Raw genomic sequence first — 25,715 nt, forward strand, 5'->3', positions numbered from 1 at the left:
ACTGTATGCGTGTGTGTGTGTGTGTGTATGTGTATGTTAGACCAGTTTAAGTGTTTATGTAGTATGTTAGACTAGTTTAAGTGTTTATGTAGTTAATAAAGTCTTACTTGTATCACACTTGACGTTGTTCATTGTTTGCTCATAACTGGAGTCACTTAATCATGCAGATTTATGCTACAAGCTCTTTGTAGAATTGTACAGTATTAAAATTTATTTCCCTTAACCAGGAAATTAACGTTCTTAGAATTGACAGACAGTTGACCCTGAGAGGTCAGCTAAATATCTACAGCGGATCTAAATATTTATAATTAATTATAACTAGTTATGATTAATTATTCATATTTCCCCATGAGCTGATTCGCTACAGATTATCATCAAATGGTGAAATGTCAAAAATTCAGCATTTCAGCATGTTTCAATGTTTTTTTTTAATGTAGTAAAATAGTATTATAAAGAAACCTTTACATTGTTCTCATTAAAATTGTTAACATTTATAAAGTAAAACATTTGGTTTGGACCTGGTAAGCATAAACATTGTCAGTGAAGTTCATGTAAGTTCAGAAGGATTGATGTAAGGTTCATATTCACCTGTTTCAGTCACATGACTTTTCTGTTCAACCGCCATATAGTTATATACAGAAATATAAGCCTAAAGTACAAGTGTAGAAGAAAAAATACGAGGTCAAGTCCTGCAACGGCTTATCTTCAGTGTTCCTAAAGTTCTGGTATTTATTATTGTGTTTTATTTATTATAATTCATTAATAATATGTACATGATATTCTTTACAGTAAATCAAGGGCACAATTATTACATTGTTTTAAAAACAAAAACAACAAAAAAGCAATAATTCTGACCTGGCTGTTTTAACTGATATGTTATGAAGCATTTGAAATTGAAATTGGATTAATATCCAGTATTTGTTCAATTTTGAAAAAAGCCCAGACTGTAATAGACAATGCCATTTAATGTGTTTTTTGCTGTTTGCACTGTCATCCATAAAACAGATCTGACATTCACAGTCTTATGATAGACCTTGCATACATGTATATATAAAAAAAAACACTGGCACAACGCTCACTACAGTTCATGAATGAATATCTAATTTTAATGTCCAATTAGCCATTATCTGTCTAACAACAGCTAGTTATTTAACAAGCATTAATTGTGGTATTATACAGTGTTGTGTTTTCATAACCCTACTGTGCTGTGGCCCATGGGATTGATGTCTATTTGAAATCCAGCCCAGAGTTTCATTGTATCTGACAGAGCAGCTCTGATTCAGTCATTCTCTCTTATCTTCTTGGCTGTATATTACACAAAATGAGAGCACCTTCTCCCCTGATTACACCTACGCTATCAAAAATATGTGCTTAACTCATTTACCAAAGCACTCGCTGCCTCTGTCTTTGTAATTACTGCAGATTAGGGACTAATATCTAATTATGCCTTAATATGCTTTAATGCATTTTTAATGACAGCTTGGTGTTCCAGTCAAACTCTCAGAGCGATTTGGGAGATGTGTCGAAGCGGTGAGGGAGAATCTCATCCAGTCGTATGTTGGCGATGCAAAGGTTTATCTTACTACGCTCTGGTTCAAACGGAAACAAACCGACACTTAATAGTAAGTATTAGTAATTAGGTAACTTAATAGTTAGTAATTTCACGCTCTCTCAAAGCTTTATTTGAGGCTGCCTGTGCCTGGTTTGATGTAAAGCTGAATGAAAGCGCTTGCGAATTCTTCAAAAATCCTCTGAATTTCAGAATGAATGGACTCTAAAATGTGATCTGATGAAGACATAACGATTAATCAATACCAGTTTCAGAGGCTTCACTGTATAACTCCACATCCCTTGAAGCTCTGATAGATGCATTATTTTTTAACTTTTTGAAACAATTTTGAAACAGAATTAAAAATAAACCTAAATGACATGCAAGTTCTCAGACATATGGCTTAATCTAAAGATAAGATAAAATAAGATTGTTGTTAAGAAGAAAAATTTTTTTCATCACATAATATAGTCCAATATTAGATGATTCTGCAGATGTATAGAATTCAACTGATGTGCAAATGATCTGCATCTCATTCATTCAGATTTGTTTAAAATTATTAACATGCAGATACACACCGTGGTATGGAAGAAAACCACACCAGAAAGCATCTGTTTAATGTGCTTTTGCACAAACAAGTTAGTTTTTAACATTGTAGTCTTGTGATTTGGCACTGATCTATCTCTGTTTACTCTAATGAAATGTGTTGTGCTATGCATGGTATGACCAGAGATGGATGCAAATTGTATTGTGTCTCTAATTGGTAAGGCCTGATGTTTATGACCTGATTCCTGTTCATTAATACTGGATCGTCAAATCGAGCAGCTTGCATATTTTCTGCATAAATTATGGCTAATTGGATCACGCATCACCCTAATGCAAATCACATTCACAATTCTTCCAGTCAAACTAGAACAATCCAGAATGGACATAACATTGCTTTAGTTAGCATTACTCACGACAGTTGGCCAAATCATGATAAATCACCACAAGAACTTTTCATCAAGAGACCTTGGAAACTGAAAATTTTCAGGACGACTGCTCTTGATTAAAGGACCTCAGTTCATCAGCACTGTGCAATTATGCTACTGCAAAGAAAGTCATGATTATAAACAAAGCAGAGCAAATCACTCCATGATCTATTTGACCGCAAAGATGGATTTTGGTTTACTGTATCTCATCTGACATCTTGGGACTATAAGACAATTGACCCTGATTTCCAACTACAAATTTTAACATTTGTACTTTATAAAATAAAAAATGACAATGTTAGAGTTGTCAAAAGAATAAATTATATATAAATGTAATAAATTGTATATTATAATTATATATAGTTTTTTTAAAGTACAAAAACACAATAACATTTAATAATACTAATTTTCTCTTAATAACATAACATAACATCGGGCTGTACGAGTAAACACCTCCAAAAAATTTTAACATATTGGATGTTGATGCTATGCTTGCACCATGCAAGCAATTCATCTCTATGATGCTTCTTGAAGTAAAAACACATTAAAGCACAATACAACATTAAAAACCGTGGTACATTCATCCATCACTAGTTAGGTTACAACATTAAAACGACACAAGCATACATAAATTCCCTCGACATGCCTCCTCAACTACACAGGAACCCCTGCTGAGCTAATAAACATCAGAATGCAATCATCTAGGCTGAGCCGGCAGCAATTAATGGCAGTGCCATTATGAATGTCTTAATGTAAGTGGAATGTGTGCGTAAGCGTTGGACTGTGGGTATTTGACCTTGGACAAGATCATTGTAAGACTGACAGGGTGCCTGTGTTTACCTGTGATGTCGTGCTGCTTGAAGGAGTCACTGTAGACTTGGTGTTGATTGGGACAGTGTTTCTTCAGCCATTTACACACGTCCTGCTGGCTCCACAGAGCCACAGGTTTGGACAGCTTCACAGTTCCCGGCTGGGCAAGGGAAAAAGATAACAGAATGTAAATGCAGAATCTTTTCACCTCTTCCCCAGAATAAAAAATCTGTCATTATTTGCTCACAGGATTGAAGCATTCAAGATGCCAAGCATTACAGAAGTTGTTATTCACAGAAAATATAAATTTTTTCATCATAGTTTGTGCTATATACAATACCTAAATGATGAATGAATCAGATCTTTTAAATAAATTGGTTGAACCACTTCACAAAACAAGTCAGAACGATTCATTTACTGTACAAATGATCTGGTTCTTAAGTTCAATTTACTGATCATCAGTGAATACATTTCACTTGATACTCACATAAACTGGTCACATAACTTCATTAAATGTGGAAAAATATGGACCACTTTTATTTGTGACCTTTTTAAGGCTTAAATGCTTCAGTTCCCATTCACTGTAATTGCATTAAAAATAGCAACTGACACATTCTTAAATGTATTCCACAGAAGTCATACGAGTTAGGAAGAACACGAGGGTGAATAAATAATAACAAAATTCAATTTGTGGGTGAACTATCCCTTTAATGACTGCCTCCTGTTTGAATGCCACTACTTGCCATTTGAGTATGGTGTGAGCTGAATTCAGAGCGTCTGGAAAAAGGGCCATTGTGATAGCGCTGTTGAGAGCTGAAATGTAAGCTACCTTTAGGAAGCAGGTTAATTCAGCAGCAACAGAGCTCAGGCAAAGAAACAGACGCTGAGTCAGTAGAAACAACCTCCAGTGGGGCGAGAGTCACAGCCCAACTAAAAACAGCACAGAGCTAATTAACCCAAGATATCTGCCACTGAGCTGCGAGGGCAGGCATTACAAAAGGATTGATGAGGTTTAATACATAAAGATACATTACACTGCATTGAAAGAGCAGTGCAAGTGGAGATACCATCGTGAGCTCCGATACACAGAAGACTTTAAGAAGTTGTGAGGACAGGAGTGACCAATTCTGAAGTTCCTGCAGGTAGGAGACAAGTGGGAATGGCTTTGTAGGTGGATTCCCAGCCAATTAAATGAAGACGAGTGACAGATGAGATACTGAGGGGAGGAAAAGTGAGCTAACTGAGCTTTTAAATTATAACACACACACACACACACACACACACACACAAACACAATTTCACAGTCATTCTGTCCTTGGTATAATTACACAATTCAAGAATTTTCATGTTACTATAGCAACAAAGCATGATGACTTGAAGATATGAATGCATAACAGCACTAAAATAATCATTTACGACAACAGGAGTCAGAACTCATATTGGAGGCATTGTAGGCTTATGATTTGAAGGGTTGATCCGATATAAACAATATTTATTATTAAAGATGAAGGAGAAAAATATATGGCTTCAATGAAAATGACAATATACGTTTTTATTAATGCATTTTATTGTTTGATGAAATGGCGATTTGATTAACTTGTCTATTTCTCAAATATATGGCTCAAAAGTTTATATATGAATCACAATAAATTTAACTGAAATTTAATAATAGAGATGGACAGCCTAAATCAGAGCAACAATGCAGACTCTGTGCATTGGAGCCCCATCTTGTGGTGAATAGTTTAACTATCAAAAATATTTGTGATGCCAGTGAGTTCAATGTATGCACTATGCAGTGAGAAAATATGCTAGCTTTTGTTCACAGAAGCCAATGTAAAATGCTGTACATTTGAACTCTGCATCACTTATTAAATGATAATAATAGAAACTGTAAAAAAGGGGCATTAGCTATATTTCATTCCAAACTCAAATGAAAAAAAGAAAATATTATTTGCTAAACTAAACTGAAAACATCGTAATGGTCACATATTTGTCAGGGCCTGTAGCCTATTTATCAAGCCTATGAGAATTACTCTCAAGAACGCTGCTAAGAATTGAATTATCAAGCATCTCAGTTGTAATTTAAGCGAAGTGTAGGACTGAATCTTAAGTGTCAGTCTTAGAGTTGATTCACGACACTCTGCTGTGCCACAAATGGGATTTTGGATGACAAAATACGCATGGACCAATCACTTAATAGATTTCCTTATTTAAGAATATTCTCAGATAAATTCACATTGAATGGTTAAATTCCTAATAATTCCTTACATTCAACACACACTTGACAATAAAGAATTTTCAAGAGATTATATTATGGTAAGGAAACTAATCGTCATCACAACCTTAATTTAGGGTTGTGCCGGTGTTCTGTCGATTTGTGCTACCCTGTCAGATTTTGCTACCTCCCATTAAGACAGTGGGTAGTGCAATTCGACAATCAAAAATGCTACCTGTAAAATTATGGTTCATTAATGTCTACACCTACCCCAACCCTAAACCTACACTTACAGTAATGCAAATACAGTAAAATATTCGCTGTTGTGGCTAGAAGGGATACAGCTACAGGAAACCAACAATAAATAATTTTTTCTACCTATTAGATTGTGTTTTATTAAAGTTTACACCTACCCCAACCCTAAACCTACCCTTACAGTAATGCAGATACATTAAATATTGTTGTTCAGAGTGAGAAAAAGGACACGATATTGATGTGCGCATGTGCAGTAAACCCTGGTAGGACAATCTGACGGGTAGGATAATATGTCAGGACACCGGTAGACGATAGTATGTATCGACGATAGTCAGAGATATCACCTGTGGCTGATTTCTTTGACGACAGCAAGAAGATTATTATTATTATAATAATTATCTGTCAAAAATATAGGCGCCTATCTTTAGTGATGCAGCGCGGAGAGTGTGCAGTGTAAATAAGGGGTAAGAGATTTATTCATGATACAGTGTAGGTAGCTTCACTGATTATAACGGGAGTGCTTTTACAGAGCTTATACTACTCGCACTAGACTGAAGTCAGTTATGATGTTCTTTGGTAATGTAAATCCTCTTTGCTCGTTTCTGTTTGAATATCTGAGGAAATGTAACTGTTTTGTTAACTGCTCGTCGTCAAACATTTCAAGAACATTCTTCCTCTCCTGAAAGATTTGCGGATGTCTCTGTCTCCTCAGCGCCATCACAAGCCCCTATTGGCAACTCCTAACCACTTGAGAGACCTCTCGAGCGGTCTTAAATAACTGGGAGAGTAAGAGTGATTCTTAGCTTTAAGAAATTTGATAACTTGCTTTTATACTTAAGTTTGAAAGTAGGAGTAAATGTAATAAATTCTCAGCACTTAAGACTAAAAGGGCACTTTGAGAATCTTGATAAATATGGGCCCAGATTTTCAGATTGCCAAAAGTCACAATTTACACGTGTCTCGAAGAAACACGCAAAGCCAAGCATTTCTTACAATATGGCAGGTGACAAGATAAGCAGTTTCTTTTGTAATATTCATTCATGTAAGAATCATTAAAGATAATAAGCAAAAGTAAACCACTGTGCTTTGGTAGATGAACCTTGTGTATATCTATAATTTGATAAGATTTAAATACAATGTTATCTACTGTCACTAATACTACAACAATATGGTACATTTTGGGATGTATTCAGTCTTTTTATATCTCCAAAATTAGTGAGATTCTCTACTATACACAACAATTCAAACGTTTTACTTATATTCAGCAAGGATGCATTAAGTTAATCAAAACTGACAGTAAAACATTTTAAAGAAAAAAAAACTAATAATTTTATAAAAGATATCTATTTCAAAGAATCTGATAATATTAAGCAGCACAACTGTTTTCAAAATTGATAACTGTTTCTTGAGCACCAAATCAGCGTATTAAAATAGCTTCTGAAGGATCATGTGACACAAAAGACTGAAGTAATGGCTGCTGAAAACTCAGCTTTACCATCACAGGAATAAATCACATTTTAAAATATATTAAAATAGAAAACTTATTTTAAATAGCAATAATATATCACAACATTACACAATATTACTTTACTGTAGTTTTGAGCAAATAAATGCAGCCTTGGTGAGCATAAAATATTTTTTACGATTTCTTTTAAAAATCGTACAGACCCTAAACTTTTAAGCGGTAGCATAATTATAGAAGGCATTAGTGTTTGAGATCATGGTAATAGTCTTGAATCTATTCTCACCCTGGAGAGCTCAGATTCTGAGATGGAGCGCTGAGGTGGAGATCGTCGCTGGAAACCAGGACTCTGGTCCTGAAAGCCTGGGCTGTCATCATCCAGTCCATGATCAACAGACACTTCCTCCAGGTGTGAGGTCACATCCTCTGCACACACCTGATGGTCAATCCCATTCTGGGTCAGATTGCAGTGAACAGCTGTGGAAATCAACAAGTCCAGGACTGGTTAGTGACCAATAATGGCCATAAGGTGGAGCCATTGTGTGCAGATGTGAACATACTGTAGATGCAACTGATGACTCTTTCCAGACTACATTACAAAAAGACATGAAATGACTCCCCAATGAAGGTTTAACACATAATATTATGAATATTGTGAATGTTATTGACAGTAATTCAGTTTTACATCTTGCAAAATGTATCTTTAGAGCTGAAGTGTGCAAGAGCATCTCCTTTAACTTTTTTTTTTGTAATATGTAATGCTAAATAAAGTATCTGAAGAATACAAAGCATTAATTCCAGCATTTAAGGCATGCTTTTTAATAAATACGTTTCACATCGTCCTCTAGATGGCATGAGATGACAAAATGATGTGTCTACCGAGGCCTGATAGACACCACAGCATTTCTATAATGCTGTCTGATTGAAATCAGATGTCTCATTCACTTTTTAGGACAAACCATAATGTTAATGGACAAAGAATATCTGGTAACTTTTATTAAAAAACAAACAAAAAAAACAGGCTTTTATATTTCTCAGAGAGAACAGAATCATTCGGTTAATGCTTACAGACCATTTTGTGATTATTTTAGGTATAATTTTAATAAAGAAAGAAATAATTATCTTAAAATCTTTTAAAAGTCTTAAAATCTTTTGCTTACAAAGCACAATTAAAGCTTTTTCTGTCTGTCGTTGTGACAAACTGCAGAGCATTAAAGAGTAAAACACTTGAACAAATCCATCTGTCATGTTATCTGAAGTGAATTGAGGCCAAGCAGATGAGAGCCAGACGAAGCTTGTTCTGGCAGAAATTACACAAAGCTGAAGACTGAATTTAAAGCCCAAAATAAAACCGAGTGCTGCCTCATAGCATGGAAACATAGGGCGGTTAATGACTAACCACAGATCTCTAAGACAACCATATGTGATTACGTTCAGAGTACACGTGACTAGAAAATCATCACTGAAGCATCATATATGCCAACTGTGTTTAATAGTTAATAATTCAATAATTTCCATCGCATCTGTTTGCAAACAATAAACAAGCAACTTACAATAGAGCATTTAACAACCACGGGGGAAATTTAGTTTATTCAAAGGATAGCTCAACCAAAAACTTTCACTCTGTCATTGTTTTGCATTGTTTGTGTCTTTTTAAAACATGTATTAATCTTTTCTTCTGCGGAACACAAAAGGAGATGTTCAGCAGAATGTCCATGCTGCTCCTTTCCATACAATGAAAGTAAATGGTGACAGCCCTACATTCAGAATCCTGTGATCCTATATAGCTTTAGAAGACTATATTAATAAAGTGCATAATTCACAGAACTACTTTTACGATGCTTTATTTGTGCTTTTTGTCATTTTTTGAGGTTTGGAATGACATGAAGGTGAGTATATGTTCAGAATTGTAATTTTTGGGTGATCTCTCTCTTTAATTCTACTGGGATGATAAGCTCAACAAGCTCTCAATGCTAACACCAGCCTGTGGCATTGCATAACAGGTCATCAAATGAATCTAAGCCATGATGACATCTGCTAAATACCATTAGTGAGAGAAGAGAACGACTGATAACTTGAGCAGAACAGATTTCTCTGCTATTATTTACTGAGCCCGTTGCTGTGAATGCTGGGAATATTCATCCAGTCTGATGTGTCTGTTCCAAAACAGACAGAGCCAGTGCATCTATAAGAAAGAAGCTGCCTTGAAACAAAAGCAACTTAGCATGCAAAGCACGAAGCGCTTCCTTCTCTCAGATTCCCTCCCTTTCTCTTTTCTCCATGCTTCGCTCTCCATCTTTCTTAGGGTCCACAAAATGGAAACAATTCGGTCAGGTTGTCTAATGGCCAGGCACTCCACAAGATATATAAATTATACATTTAATTCAATTCAATTCAATTTTCACTTTATTGTTGGAATTTCTTCCAAAAAATGTCTTGCATCCCATAGTGTTTACTAACATCAATTCACATCAATACACATTACACAATACAATACACACACACACAAAAAATCCATTCATTTCAAAGACAGAGCATTGCCCTTGATTTGTGTGTTTGGAGGGGTGTACATGTGCCGGAGGGTTATGTTGGGCCTTGAGGTGGGTAGGATGCTTTTTCTGCCTTAGCCTCTAAATATAGATCAGTATGTTCTTCCTCTCTTCTGTACGTCATGCGCACTGAGAGAAGGAAGCGAGAGACAAGAGGGAGAGATGCTTCACGGTTTAATCCAGCCCTGCTTCTCCCCCCCCTCATTCAAAGCACTAGTTCACCCAAAAATTTAAATGCTGTTAATATGTACTCACCCTTATATCGTTTTTATTTTTATTTTTTAAATAGAATAAGAATTCTGTACGTCATGCGCACTGAGAGAAGGAAGCGAGAGACAAGAGGGAGAGATGCTTCACGGTTTAATCCAGCCCTGCTTCTCCCCCCCCCTCATTCAAAGCACTAGTTCACCCAAAAATTTAAATGCTGTTAATATGTACTCACCCTTATATCGTTTTTATTTTTATTTTTTAAATAGAATAAGAATTTTTTTTTAGGAATATTCACAACAGCTTAGTGATCATAGAAACTTCATAAGCAAAAAAATGTACCACTGAAAACACTTGTGTGCTTTGGGCCAGTAAGATTTTATCTTACAAGGAAGCATTATATTGATCAAAAGTGACAATGGCATTAATAAAAAAACTGGTATTTCTAATAAATGCTATTCTTTTGAACTTTCTATTCGTTAAAGAATCCTGAAAAAAATGATCATGGTTTCCACAAAAATATTAATCAGCACAACTGTTTACAACATAGATAATAAGAAATATTTTTAAGCAGCAAATAAGCATATTAGAACGATTTCTGAAGGATTATGTGACACTGAAGACTGGAGTAACAATGCTGAAAAATGCTGTTTTTTGTGCACCCCATCCGATCCGAGTCATCGAATATATCTGTATCTGTCGATACCGAGATACTGTCATACTCTCTCTCTCTGTGTATATTAGGGCTACAACTAACGATTATTTGGATAATCGATTAGTTGGTCGATTATTTTTTCAATTAATCAGATTAAAAACAAAAAAATTTCTTATTTTATTTTATTGACAAAAACACACTATTCCACATTCTGCCCAATGTCCTTAAAACAAATGTTCCAACTGAATGCTATGAAAACATACAGTGCTTAACAATTTATTAGACCACCTGCTAATAAAGAGCAGGTGGTCTAAATAAAGAGAAAACACATTTTAGGAATCTGAAATCAAAATGTTTTTATTGTCATTTATTTATAACTAAATACTTTTATTTATTCACATAATAAAAATGGCCTCCTATGCCCTTCATAGCTAGCATTCTTGCTGGCATTGTTTAAGTACTTTTTGACTGTAATTGGGTATCTGAAAAAAAAACACTATAAAGCTCTCTGCCTTTCTTTCATAGATAACAGCAATAATTATATTATAGCATTAGAAACAGCCTACTACTGTTACTAAAGAGCTTATGCATATTGGAGGACTAACCCATACAGAAAGCTAAAAAATGATTTTGGTAATCACCAGTACTGTTAGTTTAGAGCAGCATTGGCACAAACCATAATTTGTTAAAAACCTTACATAAATTTGTTTTAATACATTTGTTAAGCATTGTATATAGTGAATATAGTTTAAATCTCTGCATTAAAAATGTAAATAATAATAAAGATGATAAAGACGAATATCTTCAAATCACAAACTCAGTAGTAACCAATAGGTAAGAGTAATGTTCTGCAGGAACACGTTCACTTTGATCACAGTCACGTCAGAGCCCAATTCGGACGGTAATTGTTTCTCATATGGACGTCTGTAAAAATAAATTTACTTATCACCTCAGTGATAAAACTCATGGATTCCGAATAGGGCTTAGTGTCATTTCTTTATCCTGTTAAAAGGCGGTTTTGAAGCGTCTGATATTTATATTCAGACAATTACACGCTGTTATCCCCTTACAGTTCCTACTCTCATAAAATATAACTGAAAGTGTTTTTGCACTGAGGACGCACACGCATCTGTTAAAGTGCCTGACAGGGCAAGCCATTACGCTAATGCATTAGCTTAAAGCTTAAAATAAAGAATTCTCATGTTTTGGGCAGCTGGGATCACGTAACTCTCCTTCAGCATCTCATTCTGTTTCCTCCACTATTTTAGATGCATTTTGTCCATAGAAATAAGTAATTCAGTGCTTTAATTTGACGCGACCGGCTGAAGTTGGACAAGTATGTAAACTCCGTTGGACGTGCACTGTGGGCAGACCCGATTAATCGATAATGAGAATCGTTGCCGATGATTTTCATAATCGATAATAATCGATTTTATCGATTAGTTGTTGCAGCCCTAGTGTATATGTATGCACACATACATAGATGTAAGAGGTAAACATATTACAATGGTAGACACTTTTCACAGACAGAGTGGTCATCATTATGAATATGGGACTACTGATATAAACTTCTTGTATTTTTTATGCACAATAAGCAGAATAGGGTTGAGCGATTTCTACCAAATTGGCATCGGACGATGTCGACAGTGAAACATCGTGACGGACGATGACATCGGGGGCGGGATTAGGGGTGTGCCTGAAGCGTGAAACAAATACCGCATAAGACGGAGCCACTAAAAGGTTAGCCGCTTGCTAGCGGTAGCCTGTTGCATTACAGTACATGAAAGTTCACTTACCACATACACAGAGTAAGGAGAAATGTCTGATAGGATGATGGCGAATGATTTGCAGATCCTGAGCACCAATGACAAACATCTAATCTTGTCAAATATGTGGTAAGTACTGCCGCTCGATAGTATAGAGTCCTTGTGATCGCGAATCTCAATAGTGAAAGTGAAAGTAAAATGAGGGCGCGCAATCAAAAGCAGTTTCAATAGCGGCTACCTGATGCCCTGCAGGAACACGTTCACTTTGATCACAGTCACGTCAGAGCCCAATTCGGACGGTAATTGTTTCTCATATGGACGTCTGTAAAAATAAATTTACTTATCACCTCAGTGATAAAACTCATGGATTCCGAATAGGGCTTAGTGTCATTTCTTTATCCTGTTAAAAGGCGGTTTTGAAGCGTCTGATATTTATATTCAGACAATTACACGCTGTTATCCCCTTACAGTTCCTACTCTCATAAAATATAACTGAAAGTGTTTTTGCACTGAGGACGCACACGCATCTGTTAAAGTGCCTGACAGGGCAAGCCATTACGCTAATGCATTAGCTTAAAGCTTAAAATAAAGAATTCTCATGTTTTGGGCAGCTGGGATCACGTAACTCTCCTTCAGCATCTCATTCTGTTTCCTCCACTATTTTAGATGCATTTTGTCCATAGAAATAAGTAATTCAGTGCTTTAATTTGACGCGACCGGCTGAAGTTGGACAAGTATGTAAACTCCGTTGGACGTGCACTGTGGGCAGACCCGATTAATCGATAATGAGAATCGTTGCCGATGATTTTCATAATCGATAATAATCGATTTTATCGATTAGTTGTTGCAGCCCTAGTGTATATGTATGCACACATACATAGATGTAAGAGGTAAACATATTACAATGGTAGACACTTTTCACAGACAGAGTGGTCATCATTATGAATATGGGACTACTGATATAAACTTCTTGTATTTTTTATGCACAATAAGCAGAATAGGGTTGAGCGATTTCTACCAAATTGGCATCGGACGATGTCGACAGTGAAACATCGTGACGGACGATGACATCGGGGGCGGGATTAGGGGTGTGCCTGAAGCGTGAAACAAATACCGCATAAGACGGAGCCACTAAAAGGTTAGCCGCTTGCTAGCGGTAGCCTGTTGCATTACAGTACATGAAAGTTCACTTACCACATACACAGAGTAAGGAGAAATGTCTGATAGGATGATGGCGAATGATTTGCAGATCCTGAGCACCAATGACAAACATCTAATCTTGTCAAATATGTGGTAAGTACTGCCGCTCGATAGTATAGAGTCCTTGTGATCGCGAATCTCAATAGTGAAAGTGAAAGTAAAATGAGGGCGCGCAATCAAAAGCAGTTTCAATAGCGGCTACCTGATGCCCGCAATTTATATACAGTCGCCTATACTTACCCAACGATATAATTGCAAGAAAAAGTATTGAAATTTTTTTTTTATCCTTCCATCTCGTTGGCTATTTATTCCCTTTAAGGTTTCCGTAGTACACTTTATTTCCTTTCCGAACACGGAACTGGAATGCGGCGGATTGCGGGAGAGGGGGTGGGTGGGGAAGGAATCACGATGTCAGCTTAACATCGTGATGTCTATCATGTCATGTCTGTCATCGTCTATCGGCCCAACCCTAAAGCAGAATAATTGCAACATAAAGGTTAAAAGTGGAGATATGGTAAGAAAGTATGAAGCTCGCGAATGCCATCATGTCAGTCTGTCAGTCAAATCTGAAGAACGACATAACCCAAAGCGATGCATATAACGACATCTCAACACAGTCTGTCGGAAGATAAAAGTAAACGATAAATGAGTGATTAAGTGTGCATTAAATATGTTAAACATGGATGCTTGAATAGACTTCAATGGTTGTTGCACACTATGCACGTACATTTTCAATAACTTATTTTCCTTTTAATGGGGGTTGGTAAACACACTTAAAGGTGCATACTGCCTCCAACTGCACAACACCATCATGACAGCTGATGTAAAATAAGAATCAGGCTTTGGAGAGCCAATACTGATCAGTTAAAAAAAAATGCTTGATTGGTCCCAATCCCGATCCCGGAGATCAGCTTGGGACATTCCTATTTCAAATATTAAAACCGAAACTATTTTAAATTAACATCAATTAGTAATATACTATATTACTATTTTTAATATATTTTGATCAAATAATTGCACCTCTGTGAGCATTAAGAGACTTTTTAAAAAAAGCTTACCGAACCCAAAGTTTTGAATGGTAGTGTATCTTTTCTTAAGTCATACAATAGATTTGTTTGACAAACAGAAATGCCCTTTGTTGTAGCCTTCCAATCAAAAATGGCACCTTACGAAGCATAACATGAATTTGGATGTCAGTTACAATTTCAAACATAACTAGTTTTTGCATTTCAAACATGATGCCTGATGTCATATTTACAGTACATTTCCATTAATGCATTGCAGTCCAATGCAATGCAGTCTATTTGCTTACATTGCTTTCCCTAGAAATCATTGCGTTTCTTGCACTGTACTGTACTATTACAGAAATATTTAAATATTAAAGAGTAATGTTTGATGGAAAAAAGGGTAAATTACAGTGTTCATCACAAAAATATACAGAAGATGAATATTACACCGTTTGCAAGGACTGCATGTTTTTGACACAATATCAAGAGCTGCTGAATTAAGATTATTCAAAAGAAAACAAAAGAGTGATAATGTGATTTGTGATAAAGTGACATAAAATGTTATGTCCCTTTAAATGATAAGGAAAGCAGTGCTGGTTTACACAGTGAAGCATTTCCTATAATGCGAAAGGCCGGAAAGGATGAATGAACAGAGGATCGATTCAGCTCAATAGTGTCTGAAAATCACGACTCACATTACCCTTAGCCTCAGCAGTATAGTGAGTATATCATCTGCAGCGCTCTAGTGTGCTTCATGATGGGTTAGGCTGTGCTTGTGATGGCTATACAATCTGAAGTAAGGCTAGATGGCAGGTCATTTAAAAGTGGAGTGGTTTGTTTGTGCACTCAGTGTGTGACCCAGAAACAGAAGTGGAGTTAGTTGAGAATCAGCTGATTCAGAACACAAACGTACATCACTAGTTGGATGGGGTGAAGAAATAAAGCTTAGAGTCTACTGTACTGTGAGGGCTGTGTATGTAAACTGCTCTGACACACACACTGATGGAGGGTGGGATCACTAACCTATTACAGTATATACAATATCCACAAGGAGAAACCAACAACTATGACCAGACCATGCTGGTCTCCTTGACTTTAGGACTAGACTGACGTGATTTAAATTCTAGTTTCTAGTAAAAGCATGCATTTATTTGATCAATAAAGAAAGAAAGAACTGTGAAATATTATAATTTAAAATAACTGTATTGTATTTTAATATATTTAAAATGTAATTTATTCCTGTGATGACCATAGCAATATGGTAGAGTTGGTTCTTAGTGCTCGCCATGGTTCTGGCTTGCACTCCCCTCAGCATGGTGGCGTGGGTATACCGTTCCCCCTAGCGACCCCTAGAGGACGCAGTTCGAAGTTCCCATGAAAGGGAACGTCTCGGGTTACTTATGTAACCATGGTTCCCTGAGTAGGGAACGAGACACTGCGTCCTCTAGGTTTCTTGCCATGCTGCGGACGCAAGCTTCAGACGAAGAAGTGAATGATGTGTAGCTCCCGGCACCGATTTATACTGTAGTCGCACCGGTAGTGACGTCATGGCTGTCGCCGGCCAACGAGTTGGTGTTTTTTCAATGTATGCTTCAGATACGAGTCACGACGAGGCGTTCCCCATAGCGACCCCTAGAGGACGCAGTGTCTCGTTCCCTACTCAGGGAACCATGGTTACATCAGTAACCCGAGACGATTTTCAGCAGCCATTACTGATCAGAAATAATTCTAACATTTCTTATTGTTATCAATGTTGAAAACAGTTGTGCTGCATAGTGGTCGACCGATATTGATTTTTTGACAGCCGATACCAATATCTTGGAAAGCTGGGTGGCCGATATAATTGTATTTATTTAATTAATATTTAAGAAATTTGAAATCATTTGAAAATGGATTAAAAAATAATTTTGTAAAATAAACATACTTATACTTTAGATGACAAAGTATTTTCCACAAATAAATAAATTTGGAAGTAAACTGTAACCAACAGAGCACTCAGTATTCTGGGAAGTTTGTGTGCATTGGGAATCATATTTTTTCAAATAAAGCCACGGTAACACTCATAACACACATCATACATACAGCACACAGTGAAAATGACATGATTATGACAGTGGGCAAGTGCCGCATAATTTGAAATCATGAATTTATGTTTAAAGCATAAAAGAACACGCGATCATGCAGGTCACATGCACACTTCACAAGATCTTACAACTGTATTCTACTAAGTTTGCAAGTTTTGTGAAATTAAATTTTCATTAGCCATTCAAAGATTTGTTTAAATTATGTAAATGAGAATTTGCTGAATGCTGACGGCAAACGAGAAAGTATTATAGTGTTTGCCTTTCTATTACTAATAATATAAAAGCAATCGTTATAATACTTTTTGTATACATTTTAATTCCTTTTGTTTAACAGTTCTATCGGATTATTAAACAGAGTTCTATCCGTATTAGACAGAACTAAACGATGACAGCGAACAAGAGGGAGAATGTGAGTCAGAATAAAAGTCCGCCTCGAACGCATCGGCCAAACAGAAAATATTATCGGCCGATGCCGATATTTGAAAAAGCCAAATATGGGCCGATATATCGGTCGACAACTAGTGCTGCACACTTAATATTATTGTGGAAATTGGAATAAATTTTTTTTCAGGATAATTTAATAAATACAAAGTTTAAAAGAACAGCATTTATTTGAAATAGAAATATTTTATAACATTATAAATGTCTTTACTGTCAATATAGTGCATCCTTGCGGAATAAAAAAAATTTAATAAAAAAGAGAAAAGGAAAAAAACTGACCCCAACTAACCCACTGTGAAAAACTGCAACACAAGTATAAGGCAACTGAATAATACATATTCATAACAACAGAAATGTATCATGGCAAGGGGTTAGGCAGGAAAATATGACTTCATTACTGTTCTGAATAATTTTTTCTTCTTCCAAATATGGGTGTGCACAAATAGTCGAATATTCAATCTGTAATTATTACAGGGAAACCATGATAAATCCTAAGCAAACTAAAAGTCAGTTGTAACTAAATGCACTGGGTGGCGCTGTGAAGCATGTTAACAAGTTGTTTATATTTGATCACAGAATATCGCTGTCTGCCTTGTGAAGTTTGGAATTCCTTTAATCAAAAATATCGTACTAAATGATCTTACAAAATGGAATTTCATGTGATCAAATGAATCAGTGAAACTGAGTTATCATAATATCACCATCACAATGAGAAATCACATTAAAAATCCAAACAGCAGTCAACTGAGGAAAGACAGATGTCCATAACTGCATTCATGACTGCAGGTAAGCGCAGCTGTACTCCAAGTGAGCCAAGAAGAGAGAAAACTGTTAGCACACTGTTTTCTTTGTCGGCGCGTTCTGATTGTTATCAGACTGAGGAACAAACTTTCACCCAAGCATGTGGATATTATTGTTTTTCTCAACATTAACATGTGAAACAATATAAACACCATGAACACAGGCCGACTCGAGTGTATGTACGTTTTGTACTGTAATTGGTACGGTCTGTTATATTTTTCCATTTGCTCTGCTTGAGCTTGAATGCTTTTGTTCTTTATACACAGCGTGCATAATTATTAAGCACACTGATATTCTGATCATATTTTTTTCCCAAGCACATTTTACCAATTCCAAACCACAACAATCTTAATAACTACTATTAATTTTGTATTTAATCATTTATAAATGATATACTGTATAATTGACCATGAAGGCTGGAAGTGAAAAACTCCTTATATTCAGGTGTGCAGAATTATTAGGCATGTTTTCTTTTACAGATAAAATGAGCCAAAAAAAGAGGTTTAACTCAGACTGAACCTCACTGGGATAGTGGGGTCAGAAAAAAAACAGGTGGAGAAGAAAAGACACATGTTAACTACAAAAGAATTAAAGGGGTCCTATTATGCTTTTTCACTTTTTCAACTTTAGTTAGTCTGTAATGTTGCTGTTTGAGCATAAAAAAGATCTGCAAAGTTACAAAGCTCAAAGTCCACTTCAAAAGGAGATCTTTTATTTAACAGAAATCACTTTTCAAAAACTACAACGAACGACTCGTTTGGACTACAATGCATATTTTCCGGGATTTGTGATATCACAAATATCGACGAATGGGACGAGACCTGGTTGAGCTGCACTAGAGAAGGCACTAGAGAGTGTTATCACTGTGTCGGAGACACGCTAATTTTCCCAAGGCAGACGAACTTAGAGTGGTTACAATCATCCGGGTTTAAATCGCGCTCAAATTTATTTGATTTTGACGCAATATTTACACTGAAGTTCGCAGGCGGCTATGGTAAGGGGCATGACATTTCCCGACCAGGTGCCGAGTGCTGCCAATCACAACACACACTGGCCCAGCTAACCAATCACAGCACATTTCGTATTTCAGAAGGTGGGCCTTCATTTGATACAGGAACTATTCGAGCCGTTCATGCCAGACTGAGGAGAGAGGTGTTGTAATAATGTAAAATGTGTGAAAAATTATGTGTTTTTCGAACAACATAGTATGAGAGCCTGTTCTAGTACACCCCCAAAACAAAATCAAGACTTTGCAAAAGAGCATAATAGGACCCCTTTAAGAATTAATGTGAGGAATTAGGTATAAAACCATCAGGAAACATTTAGTCTCCAGCGCCCCCATTTTCCAGAACTGCAACCTTCCTGGAGTCTCCAGAATTACAAGGTGTCATGTTCTCAGAGACTCTGCTTGGGTAAAAAAATCCTAAAAAAGAACGCTCACTTAATAAGAATAACATGCTGAAGTATTTTGAAATACATTAAGACTGATTTTTTATAGGCTTTATGGGCAGATACGTTTTGAGTGACTCTTGAAGGAGCAGCACCACATCCTCTTGTACCACTGTTTGAAGAATTTATGTTCAAGAATCTGGCAGTAAGTTTTAGGAGCTAATTTTTAGTCAATTCTGCAAGACAGACTTTTCAGGATAGGAGATGGAATAAAATGAGCTCCTAAAACTTACTGAAAAAAAAGTGTGCACATCATGAAGCCAGTGGATTTCTAAAGCATGGTTAATGGGGGAAAAAATAAAACACATCATTGCCATCAAGCTTGGGTCTCTGAGAGTTCAAATAAAAATAATATGACTGACTTGACTAGCAAAATTGTATCTGCTAGACAGATCTAAATATGCAGGCCTGTGCAGTTGAAATCTGAGAAGAAAGTTCAATAACGCTAGCTCAGAAAACTCTTGAAGAACAGCTTTCAAATCAGCAGGGCCACTTCTCAGTGGACTCCTTGTTACACGCTTGCTAAAGCTCTAATTGGGCTCTTTGAAGATGCACAGACAAAGAGGAAAAGAGAGAGCTAAATGTCCCATATGTGAGCCAAGAAAAAGCTTCCAATCTTGGCCCCTTTCTCAATTTTAAGCCATCAACCAAGATAAAGGGACTGTCCCTGCTCTATAAAGTAGGTCACCTTAATTCTGGAATTGGATATGGATATTGGACCTTGCCCTGGAAGACAAAGCGTTGGTCTACTGAATTCATTACATCTCCAAATCCAATCTGGATCTCAGGGTACCGATGGTCAGTCGGGTTCAAGTCGGACCAGAAAAACAAGAGGAAGGTTTGCCCTTCATCATTTCTAAAGTGATTCAATCTGACATCTTATCAAAAGTTAAGACTGAATGTTATGTACCAAGCATTAATGTCTCCAGGGTTTTGATCTTTTACAAGTCCTTCAACTGATGCAGAGCAATAAAAACTTGCATACTAAGATGTACTGTACATTGTTCCAAATAAATTACTAATTCAAGTGAGTTTATAAAAAAGCTAGTGACCCACTTTAAATAGACAACTTTACTCTAAAAATATATTCAGCACTGACCTACCAATAACTTGCTTAGCAGACAAAACAGAGGCAAAACACTCACTGCACATTTGAAACAGTCAAGGTCTTGAGAGAGATAATAAATAGCAAGTATTGCAAGTTAGTATGGACACAAAGTACTGAGAGTCTGAGACAGATATAAATATTTAATCAGAAGCAAGATTTTGAAAGCATTTCAAATCTGGCTACCCAAATTTGATACATAGCCTCAGCAAATGTAACCAAGGAAAGGGATACATGACATCTGCTATTTCCTGCTAATGCTGACATTAGCATACAATACAAGTCAAGCTCAGCAACATACAGTCAGCACTGTACTTCTCATATAAGACATGTCACTTCCTCTAAAATTTTATTTCTTTACCTGAATTATATTGAAGCAAACATTCAGTGACTCCTTCATAGCTGTATTGTACATATAAGTGCACAATTATGGGAAAATGTTTTTGGGAACATTTTTGTGATATTTAGCTTGTTAACTTATGTTATAGCCTTACAAACCAATGCTCTGAAAAGCATATTTCAGCTCAGTGTGAATCAAGTGATTCATTCATGGCATCCAATGAATCTACCTGCAATCTTGACAGCAGATGACTTATTACTGACAGCAACAGTTGGAATGGCATTGCTTTGCATGCAAATAAGAAGCTTATCCTTGCAGAAAACTAAATGCGTGTCCAAAATAATGCTTATAAACAAAGTTTATGATCTGACGATACTGACATTGAACTCATCTAAATTAAACAAAAATTGCCCTGTATCATCTGGCAACAGATGTATAACCATACCATAAAAACGTGACACTGAGATATTGTTAATCACACCACAAAGAAAAAAAACCTCTTGATGACTTGCATTGACATCCATTCCTGGCACAAGTTTGATAACATATTTCAATATCCGATCAATCCTATACTAAAATTCACTAAAAGAGAGATGATGACATCAAAGTGCTTCAATTACAATAAATTAATCAGGTACTGTACTAAAAATACTGAAAATACTTCGAACATGCACACTTGTGCAAACTTAATATGCTTCATTCCTGTGAACATGACAATAGCAGCCAGCTCCTCTAGCCTCAATTCAGATTAATATTAATCAGGGCTTAAATTAGACTGACGATCTTTATCCCTTCCCTTCAGCATCAACTCTCTAAAGTAAAAATAGCTAGGAGGAGAGAATAAATAGACGTGCAGAGCAATCCATATTGATCCCTCCAGTGGGTGAGACAGCATTTGCAGCATACTGCCACGGCCCTGAGACTCAGAATGAAAAAGTTTCAGTCTCTATATGTGAGGTCTCTTTGAAGATCTATCAGATCGATACTCCTTACTTGTTCACATAGTATTCATAGAAGAAATGTACATAATGTGCCAAGACAAGCCATTTTTACCCCATCTAAGCACTTCAACTATGAGAAACAAATAATTTACATTGCTCAGGTGTCAACAGTTGCACAGATAACTTGAACTAAATGCATGCATAGTGTTCCTTGCATTGTGGTGTGATCTTGATTTTAACTGATTATTCTGTGGAAATCAAATCATCAATGACTGGCCGATGAATATGCACATATTCAAATTCAGTGTGATCGTTTCACACTGTTAACATCAAACTTGGTTGATTCGAATATATACAATTTAATGATATTTGAGAGCTGCAGCTGAGGAGATAATTATCAGTAAATAATAACAAATTAGTTTTCCTCAAAAAACACGATTAAAACAAAGTTTTAAGAGCTGGAAAAAGAAAAGTGCACCTATGTATCAATGGCATGGAGTTAAACCTCTCAAACTGGTGCATGTAACAATATTAATCCGTTTCCACACTTTCTAAGCCTACAAAGTCTGAAACCTTCAGAACAAGTTGCTACACAAACACTCTGGTGTATTTCCAATATCTGCAAGTCAACCAGCTTCAATACGAGTTGAGTAAACAGCTTTCAAGGCATCATTCTGTAAATCCTATATCTCATTCACCAAGCATGTTGAAGTTTTGTGATACCATTAAATACATATTAAACTTGTATACTTTTCATACCTTGAGAAAAGTTTCTCCCACTTGCAAGCATTCTGTAACTTTATCAAATACATGAAAGCCTCCTTTGGGTTGTATCTTTTCCTAGCCTCCAGCCAAGATACATGACTGCAATCTTTCTACATTCTGTAAATGTAGCTTCTTCTTACATTCTAAAGAACTAAAATTAACTTCTACAATAGGTTGTTTGCACATGACGTCACTGATGACGTGAGAAATGCAGCTGGAGGGCTGGAAGTGATTTTTCTCCGTAGGAATCACTAGCAGAAACTCAAAATGGATGTGTTTTGCGTCGTTTATGGATGCTCAAATTGGCCAAACCGAGAAACCACAAGGAGCTTTTATTGTGTAAGAAAATGTGTTGTTCATGAGTGGGGAAAAGTCAAGAAATTGGTTGAAAAACACAAGAAAATGTGGCTTGTAAACCTGCGTCTGCGGTCTCTCATGCATTCAGAATTCAATCAGTGCTAAATGCCACACGTAGACACGATGTAAATAAGATATTATTCGCAGTTCAGAAAGCTTCACTGATTATAAAGGAACATTTAAATGATTCCCTTTGAGCTAAATTGACCTGTTTCCCTTACAATCGTGAGATTGCGATAAATTGAAGTGAGTGACAGCTTTATAGTGATTATATGCAAGCGCTATTTGCTCGCTTTCTAGGCTATAATCAATTCAGAATTTGAATAAAAGTTTTGTTTTAGATGCTGCTAACAGGACCAACAGCCACATAACCTGTAACTTACATGAAGCAAAGTTTAAGGAGTGACAAAAAAAGCAGAACGGATGAGATGGTGGAAAGTCCGTACTGTACTTTTTTTTTGGCATGAGGCATTTTTTTTATATAGCGCTTTCACTGTATTGCTGTACACCCAACGCACTTTACAATCATGAGGGGATCTCTCTTCGACCACCACGCTATTACAAGAGAAAGGTATAATCACAACATATGTTGGACGTGATCCATATGTTATGAAGAGGAGCGATTTTTAAACTAAATTGAAATAGTTGCCTGCCATTGAGGCGGTGGATATAGGCTAAGCAACTATTTTGAAAGTGAATCCCGTATATTTATATGAGGGATGTGGAATGTGTCACGCCTGAAGCTTTGCTGCATGTACAGGGTATGTGACTGTTGGTTCTGTTAGCAGCACATAAAACAACTTTTATTAAAATTTTGAATCGATTATAGCCTGGAAAGCGAGCAAATTGCGTTTTCATATAACGCTAATCACTAAAAAGCTGTCACTCACTTCAATTTATCGCAATCTCACGATTCCGTGATATGAAGCTCTCAGAACTGCCAATAATATATTATTTACATCATGTCTATGTGTGGCGTTTAGCATTCAGTGAATTCTGACTGTGTCACCCTGTATCTATTTATATATTTAATATATTATTATATCTTATATTAATTGCACACACAAGCATTGCACACACAAGCATTATCCGGCTCCGCTCCTCCCGACCGCAGACGCAGGTTTACAAGCCACTTTTTCCTGTGTTTTTCAACCAATTTCTTGACTTTTCCCCCCTTATGAACAACACATTTTCGTACACGATAAAAGTTCCTTGTGGTTTCTCGGTTTGGTCGATTTGAGCATCCATAAACAACGCAAAACACAGGCATTTTGAGTTTTGTTAGTGATTTCTATGGAGAAAAATCACTTCCTGCCCTCCAGCTGCATTTCGCGCGTCATCAGAATCACATGATTGCAAACAACCTATATCAATGGCATGGCATTTGAGATGCCTGGGAAAATCGGTACCCACTTGCCTTTCTCCCTTGTGACCTGCAGCATATTGATTCAGTTATGATTCCCTCATCTCCAAATTTCACTAGTATTCAGTGTATTATCTGGACCGGGTCATTCTAATATGCTGATATGGTACTAAAGAAACATTTATGATGAAAACTGTTGTGCTGCTTAATATTTTTGTGGAAACCAAGATACATATTTTTCAGGTTTGTTTGACAAGTAGAACGTTCCAAAGAACAGCATTTATTTGAAGTATATTTTGGTTGCAAAAGTATTTACTGTTTCTTTTGATTAATTTAATGCATCCTTATTCATTTCTAAAGAAAAAAAATCTTATTGACCAAAACTTGAAGCAGTAGTGTGTATATAGGTCAGGATTTCAAAACAGGTCCCTTTGCATGCTAAAAGAAAATTAGGTAACACTTTAGTTTAGGGACCAACTAGTTGCTTATTAGAATGCACATTACTAGCATATTGGTTGTTTATTAGTACTTATAAAGCACATATTAATGCCTTATTCTGCATGACCATATTTTAGAACCTTTAATCCTACCCTATCTCTAAACTTAACTAGCCTACCTTACTAACTATTAATAAACAGCCAATTATATTTTTTTTGAGGCAAAATTCTCATAGTTAAGTGTTAGTTAATAGTGAGAATTGAACCTTAAAATAGAGTGTGACCGAATTGTCTAAATTAGACTAAATTGTCTTAAAGTGCCCCTATTATGCCTTTTCGAATATTACCTTTCATGCAGTGTGTCATGTAGTGGTATGTGAACATAAACTATCTGCAAAGTTGTGAAGCCGACAGTGCACGATAAATAAAGTTATTGTCTATCAAAAAAACGAGTTGGCTCGCAATCGCCTAATCGAGTCGTCAGGAATTCGAATCTTATTCTGTTATGGCTCTACGTCATGAAGTAACACATTTGCATAATGTCTGCCCACATTCTACGTTGCCAACTTGCCCGCCCAGGCGCCCACAAGCAGTAAAATTTCTTGCGAATCAGACTCTTGTCGATCAGCCACTTTTCATCATCAGACTCCGGCTCGAATTGGTAAGGTACAATCGATACCATCTTTTCTATGTATTGACAAGTCTCCAGGGCTGTCATTCCATCATGGCAAAGGGCGTTTTGTTTCTGACATGCGCTGTACGCGTTGAACCAATCCAGAGCCAATCTCCCTACGGCTCTGGACCGATCACAAAGGACCGAGCCATCTGACCAATCACAGCAGTGAGGGCTTATGGAAAGGAGGGGTTTAGAGAGACTGATTCTTTGAACTGCTTTGCACGAGTCGTTTACGAATCATTTAGAAATTAGATCTTTTTTTTTTTAGAAAACGAACGTGTTTTTTGACCTTGCATGCATGTAAACCTGT

General features: G+C 36.4%; 1 protein-coding gene and 1 long non-coding RNA gene across 6 annotated transcripts in view; one reads left to right on the forward strand and one right to left on the reverse strand.

Moving 5' to 3' along the window:
* LOC107591971 (uncharacterized) overlaps window positions 1–12,280 on the forward strand; it is a 50,309-nt gene extending 38,029 nt beyond the window's left edge. The window contains exons 5-6 of the long non-coding RNA XR_001609935.1: window positions 11,551–11,554; window positions 12,269–12,280. This is a non-coding gene — a long non-coding RNA (uncharacterized lncRNA). The remainder of the gene's footprint in view (window positions 1–11,550; window positions 11,555–12,268) is intronic.
* The window catches only part of LOC107591970 (sterile alpha motif domain-containing protein 12-like), a 94,611-nt gene that overhangs the window by 65,871 nt on the left and 3,025 nt on the right, over window positions 1–25,715 (reverse strand). For all 5 annotated transcript variants that reach the window (XM_016281268.1, XM_016281270.1, XM_016281265.1 and 2 more), the window contains exons 2-3: window positions 7,549–7,739; window positions 3,361–3,490 (exon numbers count right to left, since the gene is read on the reverse strand). In XM_016281268.1, coding sequence (XP_016136754.1) covers window positions 3,361–3,490; window positions 7,549–7,739 — 321 coding nt within the window. The remainder of the gene's footprint in view (window positions 1–3,360; window positions 3,491–7,548; window positions 7,740–25,715) is intronic.

Source organism: Sinocyclocheilus grahami, unplaced genomic scaffold, assembly GCF_001515645.1.
Source record: "Sinocyclocheilus grahami isolate Dianchi unplaced genomic scaffold, SAMN03320097.WGS_v1.1 scaffold149.1, whole genome shotgun sequence".
Taxonomy (NCBI): domain Eukaryota; kingdom Metazoa; phylum Chordata; class Actinopteri; order Cypriniformes; family Cyprinidae; genus Sinocyclocheilus; species Sinocyclocheilus grahami.